At 47.0% G+C, this 22,131-nt stretch overlaps 1 protein-coding gene and 1 pseudogene across 13 annotated transcripts in view; one reads left to right on the top strand and one right to left on the bottom strand.

The window, feature by feature from the left end:
• PTPRT (protein tyrosine phosphatase receptor type T) overlaps positions 1–22,131 on the top strand; it is a 1,064,037-nt gene that overhangs the window by 437,573 nt on the left and 604,333 nt on the right. For all 13 annotated transcript variants that reach the window (XM_032350627.1, XM_032350634.1, XM_032350629.1 and 10 more), the window contains exon 7: positions 20,652–20,945. In XM_032350627.1, coding sequence (XP_032206518.1) covers positions 20,652–20,945 — 294 coding nt within the window. The remainder of the gene's footprint in view (positions 1–20,651; positions 20,946–22,131) is intronic.
• LOC116595731 lies at positions 2,154–2,867 on the bottom strand (annotated as a pseudogene).

A 22,131-nucleotide genomic window follows, 5' to 3' on the forward strand; every position in this document is an offset into this window, starting at 1 on the left:
TTAATAATGAAGCACTGATTGAATTTGGGGTAACACTGCCATCTTCTTCCCTGTCAAGTCCAATGAAGGGATTCTGAAGGACAGGGCCACCTTGGACACATGCCTCTCGGGTTATAGGTTCTGGATTTTACTATCTTACATCTTTTTAATAGTTTTGAGCATATGCTTCCTAGTTCCCATTTTTAAGCAACTATCCATCATCCGGATTGAAAACACAATTTTAAAAGTATTATGCCTCTGAAAAATAAATGAAAAGTGCCACTAAAACTTGCAAAACAAAACAGACATATTTTTTCAGCATATCTGTGTTACTGAAAAATGCTCTATGGCAGGAAATAGAACCAAATATAGTTAAATGTTTGCCAACTGAATGTTTGATTGAACACAATTTTGTCAGGAACCTGAACTGATTTGTGAGTGCTGATGAATTTGAGTACAGTAAAAAAAAAGTAAAAAATGCATGTGGGCTTGACTTATAACTGGGAGAATGGATGACTTGAACCTTGTCAAAATTAAAACTTCTGAGCTGTGAAAGCTCCCATGAAGACAGTGAAAAGACAGGCTACAACGTGGGAGCAAATATTTGCAAATCATGTGTGTACAAAGGACTAGTATCAGGATGCCTGGTTGTCTCAGTGGGATAAAGCCTCTGCCTTCAGCTCAGGTCATGATCCCAGGGTCCTGGGATGGAGCCCCGCATCGGGCTCTCTGCTCAGCAGGGAGCCTGCTTCCCCCCACCCCCACCCCCACCCCTTGCCTGCCTCTCTGCCTACTTGTGATCTGTGTCTGTCAAATCAATAAATTAAAAAATCTTTAAAAAAACAAACCCAAAAACACAAAGGACTAGTATCTACACTACATAAAGAGTTCCGAAAACACAGCACACTATATAGCAGAACAAAAACAACAGCACCAACCAGCCAAACCAAAACCAACAATTCAATTAGAAAACGGAAAAGTTCAGAGCAGACGTTGCACTCAAGGGGATAGGCAGATGGCACGTAAACCCATGAAGAGATGTTTCATATCAGTAGTCATTAGGGGAGTCCAACTTTAAAACCACAGTGCCGTATCACGGCCATACCAGGATGGCTGAGACAAAATGGGAGCACCAAATATTCCCGAGGATTCCGAGAACTCCGATCCCTCATTCATTGACGGTGAAAGTATAAGGTAGCTTCGCCCTCTGGAGAGCAGTCTGGCAGCTCCAGGTTTCACAGGACCTAGCGGTTGCATTCCTGGCCATTTATTCCAGAAATGAAAGAAAACCAGAAGAAGGAAGGAAGAAGAAGGAAAACCAACAGTCACACAAAGTGTATAATCATGATCATTTACAGAAGCTTTATTTTGTAGTAGCTAAAACCCGAAACAGCCCAGGTTTTTTTTTTTTTTTAAACCAGGTGAATGGTTAACTGTGGTACATTGTACTATGGAATCCTACTCAGCAATTTAAAAAAAAAAAAAAAAAAAGAATGAATTGTGGCTGTGTGCAATGACCTGGTTCTATCTTCAGGAAATTATAATGAGTGAAGGAAGCCAATCCCCAAAGACTATGGACATTTTTTAAATGTCAGAATTTTAGAAATAGAGAATGGGCTCGTGGTTCCCAGGGCTTGAGAATAAGGTTGGGGGTAGTGAGGAGGGAGGTGAGCACGGTTATAAAAGAACAACATGAGGGTTCCTTTTGGTGGTGGAAATGTGTTATATCTTGACTTTTTCAGTGTCAATGTTCTGGTTGTAATATTGTATGATAGATTTTTTTTTTTTTATGAATGACAGCTTTATTTTTTACACTTAAAGGCTGATGAAAAACCATTGCTAATCTTCTATTAAACTCCAACATCTCAATTGGGAAGGATAACTATATTGACTCATTAAGTATCATTTAAGTTTTCTACAACACAACTTGGAAGCATCCAGCATGCATATGTAATTTCAGTACAATGGATTCAGGACCAAGTGTACATGTTACAGGCATGAGGGCTAGATTACTAGATTGCTCATTGTTTCCTCCTCCTCCTCCTCCTTTCTCTCCTTTTTTTCTTCCTCTTTGTCCTTGTCATCTTTATCTTCTTTGTCTCTGTCTCCCTCTCCCACCTCTGCTGCTGCTCCTCCTCCTCCTTCTTCCTTTTCTTTTCAATGCATGTGATGATTCATTGGCAATATTTGGTGATGGGCACCATCTTAGTCGTGCTCATGTTTTGGGCCGCAATTAATGATGGATTAATCATAACATTCTGAACTGTGATCTTGTAGCACATGATGCTTTTACAGTTGGGGACTGTGACGTGGGCATCTGTACTGCAAACCTTTGCCCTGTGAGGGACATTGGAGGCCCTCCTTCAGTTGACGCAGTTATGGTTTTGGGGTTGGTGTGCTAAGTGTGGGAGTACTTGGTCTGCTAGTAACTCAGCCAACACTTAACCGTAGAGCTGTTATTCTTCTCATAGAAGCAGATGCCTTTTTTTGGGTAAAGATTTAAGTCTATAATTTGGAGCAGTCAAGCAATATATATCAGGTATTAACCTAGGGCCTGAATATGGTTCGATTAATGGCAAAGGAGTTTGATTTCTTTTCCTTGCAATATCTAATAAAAAATCTCTTGGGGGAGGAGATTTAAAAGACTGATGAGCACAACCCTGGATTGCCAATCACATATCATCGGCATCCACAGTGGCTTTCTTAGCATGGCTTGAATAAATTTTTGCATCATCTAGAATTGTGGTCACATATCAGAAAGCAGACTCCAACATCTGATTTATAACTCTCGGCTCCTGTTCTGTAATCCCTGTATCTTTCAGGATTTGTACCGTCGTCTGTGCCTCTTTTGGCATGCTCTTGGGAGAAGCCATCTTGCCAGACTCCATGGTCAGACTTTGCAGGCTCAACCACCCACATTAATGTCTTTCAGTCCTGCTCTTGATGCAGGTCCTTTGCCTAGACTGGTTTTTCCAACCCCTGGTGTTCTTGGAAGCAGGATATTTGGAAGCAACATGATCCTCACCCTTGCATAATAGGGTTTTTTTTTTTTTAAGATTTGTTTATTTTAGGGAGGACAGGGGGAGGGAGTGAGAGTGAGATCAAGTAAGCAAGTGAGCAGTGGGGAGGGGTTGAGAGGGAACGGGAGAACATCTTAAGCATATTCTGCGCTCAGCCTGGAGCCTGACTTCCGGCTTGATCTCAGGACCTGAGATCACGACCTGAGCCTAAACCAAGAGCCGGATGCTTAACAGACTGAGCCCCACCCAGTATGCCCCTCGTGCAGAAAATTATCATTGGGGAAGCTGAGTAAAAGATACATAGCATCTGAGTGAAATAAGTCAATCAGCAAAAGATAATTATCATATGATCTCTCCGATATGAGGAATTTGAGAGACAAGGCAGGGGTTGTAGGGGGTAGGGAAGGGAAAAATGAAACAAGATGGGATCGGGAGGGAGACAAACCATAAGAGACTCTTAATCTAATGAAACAAATGGAGGGTTGCTGGGGCATGGGGGTGGGGGTGTAGGGAGAGGGTGGCTGGGTTATGGACATTGGGGAGGGTATGTACTACGGTGAGTGCTGTGAAACGTGTAAGCCTGATGATTCACAGACCTGTACCCCTGGGGCAAATAACACATTGTATGTTAATAAAAATAAAGATATATAGCAGCTATTATTTGTTAGAATTGGTATAAATCCATAATTATCTCAAAATAGTTTAATTTAAAAAATTAACACCGATGCTTAAAGTGGCAAGCTGGGTTCCTGGGGTCCTTCTGGGCAGGGATGAGCAGCCCCTTTCTGAGGTAGTGTGTGCTCTGCTCAAGGCTTCTTGTACTGCTGAGTTTTCTGATAATATCAAGCCACCAATTCTTCTGACTCCTCTCTACTCTCAAAATATTCTTCACTCCAAACTTTAATGGGAAAAAAAAAAAAATCAGATTCCCTGACAGAAGAAGAGTCTTCTGGCTTTTGCACTGACTCATTCATTCAATAAATACTTATGAAGTGTTTACTGTGTGCCCAGGATCAAGGCAGGTGCTGTGAATAAGATACTGAAAAATATCAACGTGGCCTCTGCCCTGGTGATGCTTACATTGTCGTGGAGGAGACCAGCGTGAATGGTCACACAAAATGTGACTGCCCTGAAGAAGCATGTCTGAGAGCTCCTGGGGAGGTCTGGAAATATGGTTTGAACTGAGCTGTGGAGAGTAAACTAGGTGGAGCAGGGAGAAGAGGAAAGAGTGTGGGCAAAGGTCCTGAGGTAGAAAGGCTCACAACACATTAGGAATATTTGAAAACAGACCTATGTGTCTGGAGCCTGAGCAGCAGGAGGGCCAGTGGCAGGAGATGAGGCTGAAGAGGCTGCGGGGCCCTGTCCCTCATGGTGCTTGAGGCCACGTAATAGAATATAGTTGTTACTTTAGGAAGATCAGGTTAAGACAGGACACAGAGTGGGGAATAGATCTGAAGAGGGAAGAAATAGAAGCAGGGTTAGAAAAGCTTATACATATCATGCAAATGGGTGATAGGAAGCTCTTCCCTTTTTGTTGATTGAAATCTAACAGCATGGCAAAGTACATTGGCTTTAATATATGAAAGGATGTTAGACTTGCTTTTGATTTTCATCCTAATTTGAGACTCTGGGATTTTTTTTCCATACGCAGTCATATAGTCTATGAATAACGAGAGCATTATTACTTCCTTTCCAATCCTAATGTCTTTCATGTCTTTTTCTTACCCCATGGCCATGGCTCGAGCATCCAGTAAAACTGGGGAGATTCAGGGGAAAGTATTTACTATTTACCATGGATTGTGATGTGAGACCATGTTTTGGATGCTTGTTATCAGATTAAGGAAGTTTCCCTTCTCTTCTTAGCTTGTTGACAGTTTTATTGTGGATAGGGGCACCTTGGTGGCTGAGCAGGTTAGGCAGCTGTCTTCCAGCCCAGGCCATGATCCTGGGGTGCTGGGATCGAGCCCCGCGTCAGGCTCCCTGCTCAGGGGAGAGCCTGCTTCTCCCTCTCCCTCTGCCTGCTGCTCTGCCTACTTTCACTCTCTCCCTGTCTGTCAAATAAATAAATAATATCTTTAAAAAAAAAAAAAGAAGTTTTATCGTGGATAGATTCCGACTTTCGTCAGATGCTTCCTTGGCATCTCTTGGGATTGTTGCATGATTTTTATCTTTCAGTCTGTTAATATGATGAGTTATACTGATTAATTTTCTAATATTAAACTGATCTTGTATTCCTGGAATGAACCCACTGTGGTCACGATCTATTACTCATTTTATGTATCCCTGGATTTGGTTTGCTAATATAATGTGTAGGCTTTTTATCTCTCTGTTCATGAGAGAGATTGGCCTGGAAGTTTCTTTTCTTATGATATCCTCGTAAGGTCTTGGCGTGACAGTTATCCTAGGCTTGTCAAATGAGCTGGGAAGTATTTCTTCTGCATTCTTTGAAAGAATTTGTGTAAAGGTGGTATTCCCTTGAAACCTTTTCTACATATAAAAATGCAAGCTTCTTTTAGAATTTTGTCCCTGGGAGGCATTCTGTCTAGAAACTGTGTCACTTTGTCGATCACCTCAGAAGTTGCTCTGTATTTCTCTGGGTTAACCTCTGTGGTTAAGAAGCACATGACAGAGGTGTTAGAAACATCTAGAATAGTGCCTGATGGGATACCTAGTAAATATGCCCTCTTCTCCCCTTCCATATTCTCTCCTTGCCCCAGAAGTACTGAGGTCCCGTGGCCTGTGGTGGGTGCCAGCTTGAAGCCACTGCTCCGGTTCTCAGAGCCCAGTGTCCACCTGCTGGAGTCAGAATTATGGCCTCTGGTCTGTGAGGCCTCAGTGGCCCATGGTCTATGAGACCTTTCCATGTTCTTGTGTTCAGAGGCCTTTCCCAGAGCGCTGCTCTCTAGGCCTGCTAACACCAGCTCTGTCTTCCTGCTGAATGTGGCAGAAGGCAGGGGCAGCCCAGGTGGGGCTGGCGGTGGGGGTGGGGAGGTTGGAAGAAGCCATGTTTTTCGATCCCTTTTATAAAGGGGGCATTCACCTCTTAAACTCTCCCCCACGAACTGAGCAGGCTGTCCTGAGCCCCTTAATCCGTCTGGACTCCTTTTCCTGACACTTGAGAGCAGTCAAACCTTGTAGTCACTTTGGCTGTTTGAGCCGCTTAGAGCCCAGTACCTCCTCTCCCTGTTCCCACCCTGCACCTGACACCCAGGGGTATGCTGAGGAGAGAAATTTGCAAAATAACAATATCTCTAAAGCCCCGCCCCTTTCCTTTGCTCTCTCTCCTGTGGCTGGTAACATAGCAACTGAGGGACCTGCCTGGACTCAGGTGGCCCTGAATTGCCTCTTTCTCTCCTCCCTCCCTCCCTCCCCACCACCCAGCTCTCCTCCAGCTCTTCTCAGAGCTTTGTTCTGTGAAGACGGCCCCCGGGCCCTGTGTTTCCCCCTGGTGCTCGTGGAGGGTGCGTTGCCCATCCCGGTGGGAGATTGGCGGTTCCCGCATGCAGCTTCATGAACCGCAGGTAGCCTGGTGCTGCTCCGATGCCCAGAGTGGAGTTCGTGGGGGGCTTGAGAATGGCGGGATGATCCTTAATGGAGGGGGCTGTGGGCTGGGGCGAGGGACAAGTGCAGGAGGCCCCAAGGCAGGGGAGAAGGGAATAGCTCATGTTTCACTGGGGGCCCGTCGTGTTACAGATATTTGCATTGGGTCTTCAACAGGACCCAGTGGGGCGGGATCCGTTACCCTGGCTTTACACATGAAGAAACTGAGGTTCAAGGGAATTAATTGAATGGCCCAAAGTCATAAAAATAAGTGATGGAGGTTCTAAGTCACACTGTCTGCCTGCCTGCCCGGGGTATGGGAAAATGAATATGAACATGCGAAAGGGTAGAGTCCAGAGTATGGGGCCTTGTGTGCAGAAGCCAGTGCAGTGCCCAGGGATGCTGGGCAGGACGCCTGGAACGGAAACCATGTACGTGGACCAGACAGGCGTTGTGGAGGTCAGGCAAAGACTGGGGCTCCACAGGTGTGCATGTGCCCAGGACTCACCTGGCTTATTGGATCTTAGTCTTATGTTGGTCCTGGTCCCAGTTCTGGTCCCTTTGCTGCCCCTTCTGTCCAATCAGAGACTGAGTCCTGGCCAATGTCCTAAACCTGTGTCTAGTCCTCTGTCTCTCCAGCCCCATGGCCATTATCCTGGTCCAGACATCATCATCTCCTTCTCAGTGGTGGACATGGTGCCCCCTGACTCTGATGTCTCTCCTTCGGACCTGTTCTTCTCCCGGCACTCAGGAATCGTCCAGAAAGAACAGGCACGTACATCCTGTGACTCCTTACAAAGCCTCAGGCCGAACCCCTGGCTCCTCAGGAAGACTCTTCCCTCTCTGGTCCCTGTCGACCTCTCCAGTTGCCTTTGGGCCCTTTCCCCCTCCCCTGACCGTGTTCCAGCAGCCGGGCCATTCTCGTCTCCACGCAGGTGCCTCCTTCCCAGCTGCCAGTCAGGCTGTCTCCTTCTCTCACGACTTCATGATTTGATTTCTCCACGATGCCTTCCCTCATGCCCTCCATCTGATTGCCGCCTCCGAGTCCCTCCCTAGGGCTGCTTTGACTAGTTACCACAGACTCAGTGGCTTAAAACATAAAAACTCATTACGTCCCGAACATGGATGAGGTCAGAAGTCTACGGTGGGGCAGCGCGGCTGCATTTCTTCAGTTCTGGGGGAGGGTCTCTTCCCTTGCCTCCTGCAGTCTGTGGAGGCTGCTTGGATTCCTCGGGATGGCCCCTTCCCTTCCTCCGTGTTGGAAACCAGCTGCGCAGCGTCTGCTGGCCCCTTCTCTGTCTCTGACTCTTCTGCTTTCCTCAGTCACTTAGACGGAGCCTTCTGAGTCCACTGGGTCCTCCTCCCCAGGCCAGGACACTCTCCCCACTCATGCCTTCATCCCATCTTCGGAGTCACGTTTGCCATGGAAAGTTCTGGGGATGAGGGCACGGACATCTCTCGAGGGCCACCGTTTGTTCTGCGTACCACACTCTTCTGGGTGTCCCCCAGACCCTGGCCTGCCACTGTCCGGCTTTCCTCACCGTATTCTGCAGCTTAGCCATCCCTGCCCCTGTTTCACTCCCCAGTCTCCTAGGTTCGTCTGAGGTGGAGACGATGCTTTGCTTTGACTTCCTGTCATCAGAACACAGATCTAGCCGCTGGTACTTGTTCATTGAACAGAACACCTCTCTCCCTGGCTTTCGTCTGCCAGGCTTGCGCTCCAGCTGCCCCCGGTGTTGAGAACCCTGGGGGCAGTTCCACACATCGGTCAGACCTGAGGACCAGAGCAAGCTGTCCCCATACCCCAGCGCCGCTGGGTCCTAGCTGCATGACCCGGGACAGGATTCTCAGCCTCTGGGCCTCCGTTTTGTCACCCGCAAGGTGGAGAGAATTATAAGATCTTCTGTCAGTTGGGATCTAGGAAGGAAACCGTAAACCGTAGTGGGTACTTGAGACGAAGAGGTGTTTAATTTTTTAAAAGATTTTATTTATTTATTTCACGGAAAGTGTGTGAGAGAGAACACAACTAGGGGGAGTGGCAGGCAGAGGGAGAAGCAGGCTCACTACTGAGCCGAGAGCCCGACGTGGGGCTCGATCCCAGGACTCTGGGATCATGACCTGAGCCAAAGACAGACCCTTAACCGACTGAGCCACCCAGGCACCCCAGACAGAGAGTTCCACAAGTGTTGGGGGGATGACAGAGCAAACGTGGGACACTGAGGCGGCCAGGAATTGCAGGAAGCATCTCTCACATGCGGTGCTGTGGTCACACAAAGGGATGGGCGTGTGGAGGAGGGGCCCTGCTGGGCAATACGGAGCCCTCTGAAGGTACCGCTTCGACAGGGGCCGATGGGAGATGTCCGCGCATCTCCTTCCCTCTTCCGCATTGCTGGTCTCTGCAGGGAGCCTCTGTAGCTCGGACTGAGCCAAGGCCATCAAGGGAATCCCTAGTGCAGTGTGTAGAATCCCTGCCCTGGCATCACAGAGCCGCTTCTCACGCCGTGGCCTTGGAGCCGAAGGACCTGAGGTGAATAGCACATTCCTTTGGGATGTGGTCTCCCTCACCTGTAAAATGGATACAGTGATAGTGCTTACCTCAGGGTGTGCCAGGAGGAATCAGTGAGTCCCGACGCATAAATCCTGGACTAGATCCCACACATGGTGCTGGGAGATGATTCGCCTTTGTCCCTTGCCCTTGCTGCCTCCTGCGGGTGTGACAGACAGGGTGTCTCTGGAATCAGAGCTTCAAACTGGCCAAGGCCTGATTTCCTTCCACCCAATTCTCCAGAGCCTACCTGCTGGGCAGAGGTGGGGCAGGGGAGGCAGACTGGGCCTGTTCACGGACCTGGACTGTTCCAGGATGAGATACTTCTACAGTGTGGCCTCTGATTCCGAAGGCTTGGGACCCTGGCTCTCCAAGGCCACCCCCCCGGGGGGGGGAGGGGGAGATAGACTCCTGATTCATACTTTCTTAGGACCCTTGATTAGCTGGCCAGGAAAGAAAGGCTCTTCTAGAATGATTACTCTGTTCTTAATTTTGGGAAGTGGCCCAAAGAAGAGTGATCTCAAAAATATCGAGGCGCTGGGGGAAAAAGAGGAGCCAGGAGCAGACAGAGTGTTACAGATCATGAAATCCCGCCTGGTGCTGAGTCGTTACTGAATTATGCATTTTTTTAAAATGACTTCATTGGTTGCAACACGACTGTGTTAAGTAGACCGAGGCTGAGCTCTTAAATGTATCTGCTTGTGGAGATGTTGGCAGGAGTATACTCTGACATTACTGGGGCCCCTCTTTATCCTGACATGGGAAAGGGAGCGCATTTAATAGAATCTTTGTGTCTCTCTATGGGTGGGGGGGAGTGCAAAACGAGGGCACTGGTTTCCCACTAGCTGCTGGTTGGGAGGTTGGAGATGGTAGTCTGCGCAGTACACTTAGGATGTGCTGGGACTGCTCTGGGATTCCTGACTTTAGAACCTCATGGGATCCTCTTGGCAAACCTTCCCACGGGTGTTGCGGTTATCTGTGTCTCTATCTATAATGGGGCTATCGTCCCCATTTTACAGATGAGGAAACTGAATCACAGAGAAGTTAAATAACTTGCCCTGGTTTTCCTGATCTCTTACCTTGGGTTTCTCCACAAACGGGCCCTGAGATAATGGTTTGCAAGTCGTTTATCTGGAAATCGAAGAGAACAGTGGTAAAGGGGCGGGGCAGTGAGGCAGGAAAGGAAGAGGTTGGCTTCTCCTGGAGGGTGCATGAGTGAGCTGGTCGTTCTGGGCAGCCTCTGATGCTCAGGTCCGCTAGAGATCCTTGAAAAGACTAAGTAAAGCAGGCCCGTTGTCCCACCAAGGGTCAGGGAAACTGGGCTATTGTCTGTCCACTAGCTCCTGTTCCCTATTGGGAAAGAGTGGTTGCAGGGAGTGGTAATACCCTGGCATGCCCAGTCTGCCCCACAGTGGGTCCAGCAAACCCTGGCAGCTGTAGGAAGCTTCTAGGCCGGGGCATGTCGGTGCTGGGGTTAGGAAGTCACTGGTGCATGGCAGTATTATCCACTGAAACTACAAGGGATCCCGAGGTAAGTCAGGAGAACATGGCCTGGGTGCCCCCACAATCTGCTGCAGATGGGGTAGAGAAGGTAGCTCAGCCATAGGGAGAAGTTGCTTAGAATCCTCAGAAGTAGAAATGTTTATGCCAGAAAAGGGAAGAATAAATGCTCATAGGTGGTCCATGTCCTCAAATCCCACACTGGGGAGGGAAAAACTGCCAGGATGCTCTGACTCCACGATCCAGCTCACCCTAGAGCAGGCCCCGTGATGGGGCCTGGGGACCCAAGCCCACATGGCTTGGTGTTTGCTCTCGAGAAAGATCCACCAGTAAGTTGTCTCCATGTGCCGTACAAGTTCTGGGATGAACTTGTGCTCAGGGAGCCCTGAAGGGCCTGTCCACTCCAGAGGATGCTGTTGGTGTGCCCAATGCACGTCTCCCTCCCCTGCCTGGTGCACCCAGCCCCTGGCTGCCAGGAGTGTGGCTGCCGTCGGCTCCCACCTGCCCCCTCTACTAGCTTGAATATCGATTGTTCCCCTGCGAATTCAGGTTCTTCCTAGAGCCTCAGAACGTGACCATGTTTGGAAATGAGGGTCTTTGCAGATGTAATTTATTCAGTTAAAGTGAGGTCATGCTGGGGAAGGGTAGGAGCTCATCCAGTGTGATTGGTGTCCTTATCACAAGAGGGAAATGTGCACAAAGAGACACAGACACACAGGGGAGAAGCCACGTGAAGACAGAGGCGTGACACATCTGTAATGAACGTCTGCTGGCAAGCACCAGAAGGTAGAAGAAGAAGGAAGGACTCTTTCCTGGAGGCTTCGGAGGAAGCATGTCCCTGTTGGCACCTTGAGTTCAGACTTCTCACTTCTAGAATGGTGGGGTAATAGAATTCTGGTGCTTTAAGCCACCCAGTTTGTAGTACGTGGTTATAGAAGCCCTAGGAATCTGCTACAGTCTTCCTGGGGTAAGTGTCCTCAGCCACATGGAGACTGCTTGGCTGAGGGGCTGGGCCTGCACCCTAGAGTAGCCTAGAGCCAGTTAATGACACAAGTGTGCAAATGGCTGACCTGGTCTCCATGGGGGACAAGGGAGTTGGTGCACTGTGTGCTCCAGAGCTTCCCTGGCTGGGGTCAGGCTGCTGGAGTCTGCCGCTCGAACCACACCCACGTTTGGCTTCCTGACCTTTCCCCTACCATTCCTCCTTCTCGAAATTCCTCCAGTCAAGCCCTTGCACAGAATGCTCGTCTCAAGCTTGTTTGTCAGGACTCTGGGCTAAGACCCAGCCTTGGGGTGAGAGCCGGAAGGGCATCCCAGAGAAGAGCTGACCCTTGAAGGACAAGAAAAAGCGAGGCTCCTGGCGAAAGGGAGGAGTGAGAGACTCTTCCAGAGAAGTTTGGTGTGTCTGTCAGATCCTTTCAGGAGCTCAGTTCCTCCGTCCCCGAGTCACGATTTTGATTCATCCCAAGGTGGATGTCTGTCTTCGAGTGATTTTTTTTTTCTCCAAGGAAGGGCAAGTAGACATTGTATTTCCTGCAGGTTTCAGAGTGTGAAAGTGTCTTTCTGTTGGCTGTGCAAGTGCACCACAGTTTAGCTGTGGCTGGGAAGTCCCTGGGCGATGAAACATCTTCTTAAAACCTTGTATATGTGTTACATTATTAGGGCTGGGAGCCACCCCCCACCGTCCACCACCAGCACAAGGCTGCCTGGGCCCCTGATCCTGGCTTCTTGAATTACTAGTTGTTCAACATTGGGCAAGTTACTTAATCTGCATCTCTTTCTTCTTCTTTTATTTATTTTAAGATTTTATTTATTAGAGAGAGACAGAGAGAGAATGCATGCACACAAGGAGGGGGAGGGGCAGAGAGAGAGGGGGAGAGAGGGAGTCTCTCTATTGAGCAGGGAGCCCGATGCAGGGTTCCATCCCAGGACCCCAAGATCATGTCCCCAGCCAAAGGCAGATGCTTAACTGACTGAGTCACCCAGGCGCCCCCTACTTCTTCTTTTAAAAAAACAAAACAAAACGTGAATCATAATAGTATCTACCCCTGGCGTTGCTGTGACAATTAAACAAGTAAGTCAATAAGAATGGTGACAGGTGCATACAATTTTGCAGTACATATTAGCTGGCACTGCTGTCATTTGGGATTATTATTACTATTTTCATCAACTTCCCCGTTACGTCACCATGTTTCAAATCGAAATGCTGAAGTCTGGGAACTGATCGCTTAGTCTTTTTTGTTTCGACAGAGGCTGGTTTTTAAAACTCTAGATGCTTGTGGGAACTTTCCTCGTCTTGTATTTCAAAATATTAACCGGTTTGTGCTTAATTTCGAGTCTCATCATTGATTTTGCCTGAAGCCCACCGTGTTCTTCATCCTCGGCAAACTCAGATCTTCATTTATTTCAAAGAAATTTTCTCTGGCTGTGTCTTTGATTACTGTTTGTTCCACGTATGTGATGTCTCCTCCCCCAGCACTTGCAGCTCGTGGCATGAATGTCCTGTCCCTGTTCTCTGTAACATTCTCCACCTTGCTCTCTTTCTTCTCTTCAGGGCAACCCCAGCATCTTGTTTTGGGAAAACTTACCAAAAATTTTCTTTTGAATAAAACATCCAATATTTACTGAACATGGTCTCTGTGTTGGGCTGGGGCACAAAGACTGATTCTGGTCGGCCCGTACTGGTAAGCTAGTGCTGTGTCTTCTTGGGTCTTCTGCTCTGAAGACCTCAAGGGTCCACACCAGGAGGGAGAAGGTGGGATCTCCTGTTGGTGACTCACAGTCAAGGTGGAGTCCGTGAACATATGCCCACAGCATCTCTATAGTCCTTGGTACAGGCTTTAGATAGTTTTCTAATTAGAATTATGAAACAGTCTTTCATTCTGAAGATGAAAACCTGGAGAGCCTCAGAGGCTGAGTGGTTTGTCCAGGGTCACAGAGCTGGTTCGTGCTAAAGGCAGAGCAAAGAAAGATTTGGACCCTGTCTCCAAGCTAGTTTTCCCTTTTCCTTTTTGATCCTCAAGTCACTATTCTATGAAACAGTCTTGCGTGCCAGTCACTAGCGTATCTAACAAGTATGATGCTTTGAGCATTCATGAAGCAGAATCGAAAAGAAAAATGGGGCTGGTTTGGTTAAAAGTGAAAAGAAAACTATCCTGATGGAGAACCATGGCATGAGCTAACCTATGGTAGCAGGAATGATTAAATAGCGTGAGGGTCTGTGTGTCTGTTGGTGGGGAGGGGGTGGCGGCATTCCCACACACTCTCGTGGGTCGGTAAATAGCAATGCAATTAGAAAGTTGATCAGATAGGCGGGTGGAGGGCGGTGGAAAGTGTCAGAGGCTAGGTTCCATCCACCTAAAACATGTCGAGGCTCACTTCATGTCTTAGCAACATTCAGTTTTTCTCCAAAGGTTTGATTTCTGTCTAGAGCAGACAATACATACACACCAAGCATGCTCTCTAGCTATTTGAAGCACTTTCGCTCTCTGTCGGAATTTCTGGGGAGTCAAACTGTTACAAGTGCTCACAGCAGGAAAAAGAAAGACAGAATTGGTCTGGAGATTGCTGCCTGAGGATGAGGTGGAATTACATTAAGGGGTCACCTCACCACCTACATGTTGGAGGAGAGCCTAAGCAGGTCCGGGGCAGCTGCTGCCCAGGACTCGTATGTGGAAGGCTCACGGGGGTTTGTCCTTGAAGTGGTTTGATGCCCGGTTGGGAGGGGCCAGTGCCGTCTCTCAGCTCAGCTCCCCAAAGGCTAGACTTTCACCCTCTGGATTTGGTTCCAGACTTTGTCGATGGAGAGTGCCATCAAATGTGAGGCACTCATTCCTGGCTTTGCACAGTGATGGCGCAGGGTCAAGTAGAAGGACGAGGTGGTTTCATATGTGGAAAGGCTCATGGATGTGAACTGGTGGGTGAAGGAACAACCTCTTCTTAGGAAAAATAGTAGGAATTCAAGTATCTGGTGATGCTGGTAGAATTATTTGGGGACAAATGATAAGGGATTAAAGGCTCATTCCTTCCAGATAGTCTGGGGTTCAGCTCCAGGTGAAATTTAGTGGCATTCTTCCCACCTGCTGGGTCACAGACAAGTCATATTTTGTTTGCCTGTTTCTTTATTTTCCTTAAACATAGCACCTACATACAGCAAAATAACTTTATTTGAAGAGTACAGCTTCATGAGTCTTACACAAACCTAGTCAAGATATAGACAATTTTTATTATCCCAGAAAGTTTTCTTAAGTCCCCTTCTAGGCAGTCACCCCACCGGGGGTACCACTGTTCTGATTTTTATTATTTTACTACCCAGATCAGTATATAGTACATTTCAGCACTCCTGAAAGTTCTTTTGTGCCTTATCCCAATAAGTACCTGTTCCCATAGGTAACTGTAATTTTGACTTTCGTCACCATAGGTCAGTTTTGCCTCTTCTTGAACTTCTCATAAAAATGGAATCATCATGCCTTTTTCTCTCCTTCTTTTGCATAATGTAATTTTGGGATTCACCTGTGTCATACATGTCCATAGTTTATTCCTTTTTCCTGGCTGTATGGTATTCTCTTGTATGGCTGCATGTCGTTTGGTCGATCCATAAACATACACGTCCCGTTTCCTCCTCCTCATCAGTTTCTGAACTGCCTTCTTTTCTTCTTACTCCTCTCTCATTCAGTCCTTGAGTGAAAGTTAAATGTGAGCTGCTGGCAGAGGATTGTGTCTATTTTGTTTACTGACGAATCCTCAGTACTCAGGACAGCGTGCGACAGATAGCAGGGGCTCAGTATTTGCAGAAGGAGTGAACTCACAAATGTTCTGAGCACCGAGATTTAATTGTTTCCCAGTATGGCCCTGTGCAGTACCTTCTCCAGCATCTCACAGCTATAGGACCCCCAAAGTCATTCTCTCTTTGTTCATAAACTTAACCTGAACCCTGGGCCCATGGGTCACAAGCTCTCTCTGCAAGGGCTTCCCTGACCTCTAAACCAGATTAAATCCCTTCATGGGCCCCCTAACTACCTCTGCCACTTCAATCATGACCTTCATTCCACCATTGTCATTGCTGCTTTAATTGACTGCTTCACCCTCTTGTTCTGTGCATCCAGAGAGCCCACGTTTCTCTTCCCCTGAAGTCCACATGCTCAGCACTCTGTCTGGGACATGAGAAGCAGAGAGTATGTACTAGGTGGGGTTTCTTTACACAGGGAGTTCTGTCCGGTCATTCGTCTCCAGATTGTGACAGACAAAGCCCTTCATGAAAAGAAGGATGAATTTGAAAACCTAGCCTCTGCTAGGGACCGGATGATTGTGTGTCCCTCTCTCCCTTTCCAAATTCATCTGTTGAAGTCCTAACCCCAGATGTGATGGTATTAGGAGCTGGGGGGCAGGGGTAGGGCGTTCTTTGGGAGATGGTTAGGTTTAGATGAGGTCATGTAAGTGGAACTCCCGTTATGGGATTAGTGTTCTTCTAAGAGGAGGATGAGACCAGAGATCCTTCTTTCTCTATCATGGGAGCACATAACAAGGAGACAGCCAGCAAAGCAAGAAGAGGGTTTTCACCTAGAATTGAATTGGTCCGTACCTTGATCTTGACTTCTTAGCCTCCAGAACTATAAGATATAAATGTCTGTTGTTTAAGTCCCCTAGTCTATGGCATTTTGTCACAGCAACCCAAACTACTAAGACAGACTTTGTAGATTTCTACTTAGGATATAGCATTTCATGGGTGGGGTCATGTCTTTATCCATTAAGTATTTTAGCCCAAATGTGAAATCTATGAATGTCTTGGGCGGCCCATGGCCATGAGGACCTACACATTTACTTTGCATTGTCCCGTGGAAACCTTAACATGTTTATTTTTACCCAGATGTTTGGGACCATGGGAACCTGGAAGCACTAGATCGGGAACATAACATCAAGTTCCATTGCCGTACATGATTTTACTCCCAACTTCTCGTCCCTGCTATGGACTGCAACAAAGGGTGGCTTCAGGGTCCCAAAGGATTGTAGGTTATTATGGGCGTGTGGTCTGTCAGCAGGATCTCTGTGCTTTTCCTTTATTCTCAACATCACCTCTTCGGGAGTTCATTCCTAGGCTTTAGAAGGATTCACGAATGCCTGAAATGGCTGGCATGACTCTCAGTGATAGATAGACTTATGTGCATTTTCCTGGGGAGAGAGGCTGGAATTTCTCACCAGATCTTTGCAAGGGCCTCTGCATCCTCAAAAGGTAACACCTACTAGGAAAGACAACCCTGAATGATCTTTCTGGCTAATTACTTACACATCTGAAGTACAAGAAGAAAAAGGGAGGAGCAGGAATGCTGCTTGGGCCCTGAGTTCTGATGCCCGGCCCCTGACCTCCTCCTAGTTAACAGGCCATCAGCGCTCCCAGGCCTTGGTTTCACTTCTGAAGACTCTGGCTGTTGGATTAGGTGGCCTCCTCGACTTCTTACACTCTCTGGTTCAACAGGTCATGTCAAAGGGGAGAACTGACAAACATGGTCTCTCTGTTCATTTAAAAAGGGAAGTGCGGGGCGCCTGGGTGGCTCAGTGGGTTAAGCCTCTGCCTTTGGCTCAAGACATGGTCCCAGGGTCCTGGGATCGAGCCCCACATCGGACTCTCTGCTCAGCAGGGAACCTGCTTCCTCCTCTCTCTCTCTCTCTGCCTGCCTCTCTGCCTACTTGTGATCTCTGTCTTTCAAATAAATAAATAAAATCTTAAAAAAAAAAAAGGGAAGTGCTTACCAAAAAAAAATTTAAAAATTTAAAAAATAATAATAATTATGTGTCTCATCCCTACTTCTCTCTCTTTGTATCACTTGAATGTGTGACTTGTAAAAAAACGCCAATTATAAATCAGTGGTTACTAACAAACGAGGAAACAAAACAATAATCTGATGGCTGCTTAGAGCCAAGTAGCTGAACTCTGTGATGTACTTCATGATATATTCTTGATGGGACAGAGGGAGGGAGAACCTCATTGGCTAGTCTACACAGGGACATGCCAACCAGTAAGTCATTTGAGATGGAGACATTTATTTACTCGAGGGAATGTTTGTTACAATATTGTACCTACCATCGGAAATTCGTGAGAAGAGTCCGGGAACATTTGGAAAGATTGATACTTTATTTTCTTTCTGGTGGTCAGCAATTTACTGCTAATGCCTGAAAGAGAGCAAAAACCGTGGTGTAAAGTCGATGGGAGAGAGCTTAATGTGGCCACTTGCTCAAGCCCCAAAGTACTAAAGTCTGCTGCTCTTAATTCTGTCCAGGGCCAGCCTGTGAGTAATTACGTTAAGCAGCTGGGCAGAATCGTCATAGACCTACCAAGAATACCACCCTTGGGGCCTCCCTGGAAACGGATGGGAACTCTAGAGAGTTGACAATGGTGATCAGAGGGTCTGTATATTTAAAATGCACAAAGGATGAGCCCAGAAATTATCTGCCTGCCAACTTAACTTCTCTACCTGGAACAAATTATCCAAAAATCAATTTGCAAACACCTTTGAGATAACAAGGCCTTGAGTAATAACCTTCATGGCTTTGTAAAGAAAAGCATCTAGCTTGACTAATCTGCTTAATTTCCTTCTCTGACCAAATGGCAGGTTATAATAGGGCAACCTGACGTTGTCCCTTAAGATTTGCTCCAAGTCACACTGAGAAAATATTGTCCACCTCTGTTTCATAGCAATTATGTCTCTGGAGAATATTTGTGGCTAGGTAATTAATTAAAAAACAAACACGGGGGGCTCCTGGGTGGCTCAGTGGGTTAAGCCTCTGCCTTCGGCTCAGGTCATGATCTCAGGGTCCTGGGATTGAGCCCTGCATTGGGCTCACTTCAGCGGGGAGCCTGCTTCCCCCTCTCTCTCTGCCTGCTGTTCGGCTTGCTTGTGATCTTTCTCTATCTCTCTCTCTCTGTCAAATAAATAAATAAAATCTTAAAAGCAACAACAGCAAACACGGAAGGAGGCTGATCTATCCTGAGGCTCTCACTGGAGTTCCAGACTGAAAGCCGTACCTGCCTTCCCCTCTCACGATGAATAGCCCAGAGGTCCTCCAAAAGTTCGTGAGCTTGTCTACATTGTACTCCACTCCCAGATGCCACTTCTCACCCTCCAAGTCCTAATCCTACTCCAAGAATCACTAATTTGTTCGTATCCATTGACAGATCCCAATTCTGGCAATTGATTCCACAAAAACTTGGGACAGGAAAAACTGGAGTCCTTTGTACGGAGATGTTCATTGCAACATTATTTGCTGTAGCAAAAGTTGGAACAACTCCTGTGCCCAGCAATTTGAGATGGCTTAGTGTGATTCTGTAGCTATTTAAGAGCGTGATGACAAAATCCACTATAACAAAAACTTATGATCTGTACTATATGCTGGCTAATGGAACATAATAAAAAAAATAAAAGAAATTTTAAAATAAAGTGAAATTAATCTAAAAAATCCATGCTGTAAACAAATATTTTAAAAAAATTTTTAAAGATTTTTTTTTTTTAAACTTGAGAGAGAGAGAGGAGTGAGTGAGTGCACAAGCAAGAACAGAGGGAGAGGGAGAAGCAGACTCCCTATTGAGCAAGGAGCCCAATGCAGGGCTCCATCTCAGGACCTTGGGATCATGACCTGAGCTGAAGGCAGACACTCAACTGACTGAGCCACCCAGGCACCCCAACAAGGTCTTTAGAAAGCCCTAAGTGAGGAGATATAAACATTGGGTCTATATGTTGCTGTAGCTTTATGAAAAGGGCTTAAATATATGAATACAAATTGGAACATGGAGAAATAAATTTGGCTATTATATTGGGTGGTAGGAAAGGAGACTTATTTTTTCTTTATTCTTATTTTCTTTATTGTTTCACTGCTATTTTTTTTGCTATAGGAGAAAATAACAAGTATATACACTTTGATTTTTAGAAAATGGACAGCTAGAGGCAAGCAGTTTTCCAAGGGAACAGCTGGGCTGGGAACGAATAGAGAGATGTGGGTTCTGTCCTGCCTTAGCGGCTTCATGATCTCGGTTACGTGACCTCATTGCTTGGGGTCTTTGATTTCACGCATCAAAATGGAGGCGGTAATGTCCTAAGATTTGCACAAAGTAATGCATGTGCGATTTCTTGGTAAATAGGAAATACAAAGTTAATGTTAATTTCTGCAGCTTTGCCAGTAGGCTAAGAATTGCCAGAAAGACTCCCTTAAGGGCTTTTGAAGTTCTTGTTCATTTATTTATTTATTTATTTTTAAAGATTTTATTTGTTTATTTGACAAAGAGATCTCCAGTAGACAGAGGCAGGCAGAGAGAGAGGGGGGAAGCTGGCTCCCCACCGAGCAGAGAGTCCAATGCGGGACCTGATCCCAGGACACTGAGACAATGACCCGAGCCAAAGGCAGAGGCCTAACCCACTGAGCCACCCAGACACCCCAAATTCTCATTTATTTAGCTGAAGAAATAGAACTTAATGGGAGCGGGGCAACTCCTAGCTGATGCAAGATAACGCTGCATGACTTTTCCCTGGACCCTCTATTCCCACAGTGGCTACTGTGCCAGTGGCATTCTCTCTGTTAGAGGGAACCTGCTGGAGTTGAGGAAGAAGCTGAATTTTTGCCATGCCATCATCCTTTTGCTACTTAGGCTCTTAGCACTACTTGGGGAGAACTTCCACTAACAACCCATGTGTGTCTGTGAAAGAAATATTTGTAAATCTCAGACTCCCCTGGGCTTTGAACCAAACTCCTCTCCTGTAAAGGCATGTTCTCATTTGAGCATAGAAAGCAGAATATTAACCCAGGCATCTTTGTCGGCTGTGTTCTAGAAAAACCATTTACCCACTATTGCTTTCTTTCTTTATTATCTTTAAATGAAGGAGATACGGTAGTGTGGGGGAAGAAATACCGACTCAGGTATTTATATACAAAATCATGGAAATTCGAGTAGGACGTGAATGGAGTTAAGAAAGGGTTCTGAGCTGCTCTCTCTGGAATTCTGTCCTTGTCCTTATGTGTTTGGATTCTTCTCTGTAAACCACTTGGGTCTGACATCCTTTTGCTGATTGCTTGTCTTCCAGAGCCTCCCACACCCATCGCCCCCCCAGAGCTGCTGGCTGTCGGGGCCACATACCTGTGGATCAAGCCAAATGCCAATTCTATCATCGGCGATGGCCCCATCATCCTGAAGGAGGTAGAATATCGCACCACCACGGGCACCTGGGCCGAGACTCACATAGTGGACTCTCCCAACTATAAGTTGTGGCATCTGGACCCTGACGTGGAGTACGAGATCCGGGTGCTGCTCACACGACCAGGGGAGGGAGGCACAGGACCACCAGGGCCTCCCCTCACCACCAGAACCAAGTGTGCAGGTAAGAACTTTGTTTATGACTCCATCTTGAGAGGTTGGGCAGTTGGCCTTCCTCTTGGTGTTCTGGGACAGTCATCCCAACACTTCTGTGATGGAAGTGTGAGTCCTGTGGGAGAGAGCAACAGTCAGGGTTTTGGTCTTGCCTTAGAGGACCTTGGGGCTCTGTTGGTAACTCTGGAGATGGCCTGGTTTTGACTGTGAGTCACAGGGCCACCGGACTCCAGCTATATGTCAGGGAGAAGTTCCTGGTCCTGACAGCATTTCCGGTGGGACACTATTTCTGCCTCTGCAAGGACATCTGGTGTCTCTGTATGTCTGAGGCTTCCTAGTGCTAAAAGTGTCCCTGAGGGCTCCTGGTCCTATGTTCCTGAGGGCTCCTGGCCCTGTGTGCTTGGTAAAGGCCCTGAGAGCTTCTGATTCTTGTTATATATCTAAGGAGTTTGTGATTTTAACTTTGTCCCTGAGGATCCCTTGGCTGGGCCTGTGACCCTAATGATCTCTTGGTTTTCATAGTTTCCCTGAGGGTTCCTGGTCCTCGTTCTGTCTCTGAAGGGTTCCTGGTGCCAACTCTATCCTGAGTACCTCCTGGCTCTGAATGTGTCTCTCAGTGGATTCTGGAACTGCTTTAGTCCCTAAGGGCTTTTTGGCTCTGTATACCTTGGAGCCTCCTGGTTCCAACCTGAGAGTCCGGAGTAGGACTCTTCCTCCAAGGGTCATCTGGGTTCTGTATCTTTGGAAGATCCCAGCTCAGTGTACAGAGGAGGCTTCTGGCTCTAGCCGTTTCTCTCAGGTGTTTGGATGCTGCTTAGGAGTGTGATGTCTGGGACCACGTCTGAAAGGGTTCTTTTAACCTAGCTGTATTGAGGTCCTGGGGACTCAGGGCTCTTGCAGGGGCACTGACTAGGTTTGTATCTTTGACTATATCCCTAAGATGTTCCAACTCTGACTGTAACTCAAGACGTTAAAAGAACTCAGTGTTTGGTTTGGTTTTGTTTTTCCTTCATATCACATTATCTTACCTACTTTTTCTCCCCTAACCCATTGATGTCCTTTTTTTTTTTTTTTAAAGATTTTATTTATTTACTTGACAGAGAGAAATCACAAGTAGGCAGAGAGGCAGGCAGAGAGAGAGAGAGGGAAGCGGGCTCCCTGCTGAGCAGAGAGCCCGATGCGGGGCTCGATCCCAG

Source organism: Mustela erminea, chromosome 7 (assembly GCF_009829155.1).
Source record: "Mustela erminea isolate mMusErm1 chromosome 7, mMusErm1.Pri, whole genome shotgun sequence".
NCBI classification, from domain to species: Eukaryota; Metazoa; Chordata; class Mammalia; order Carnivora; family Mustelidae; genus Mustela; species Mustela erminea.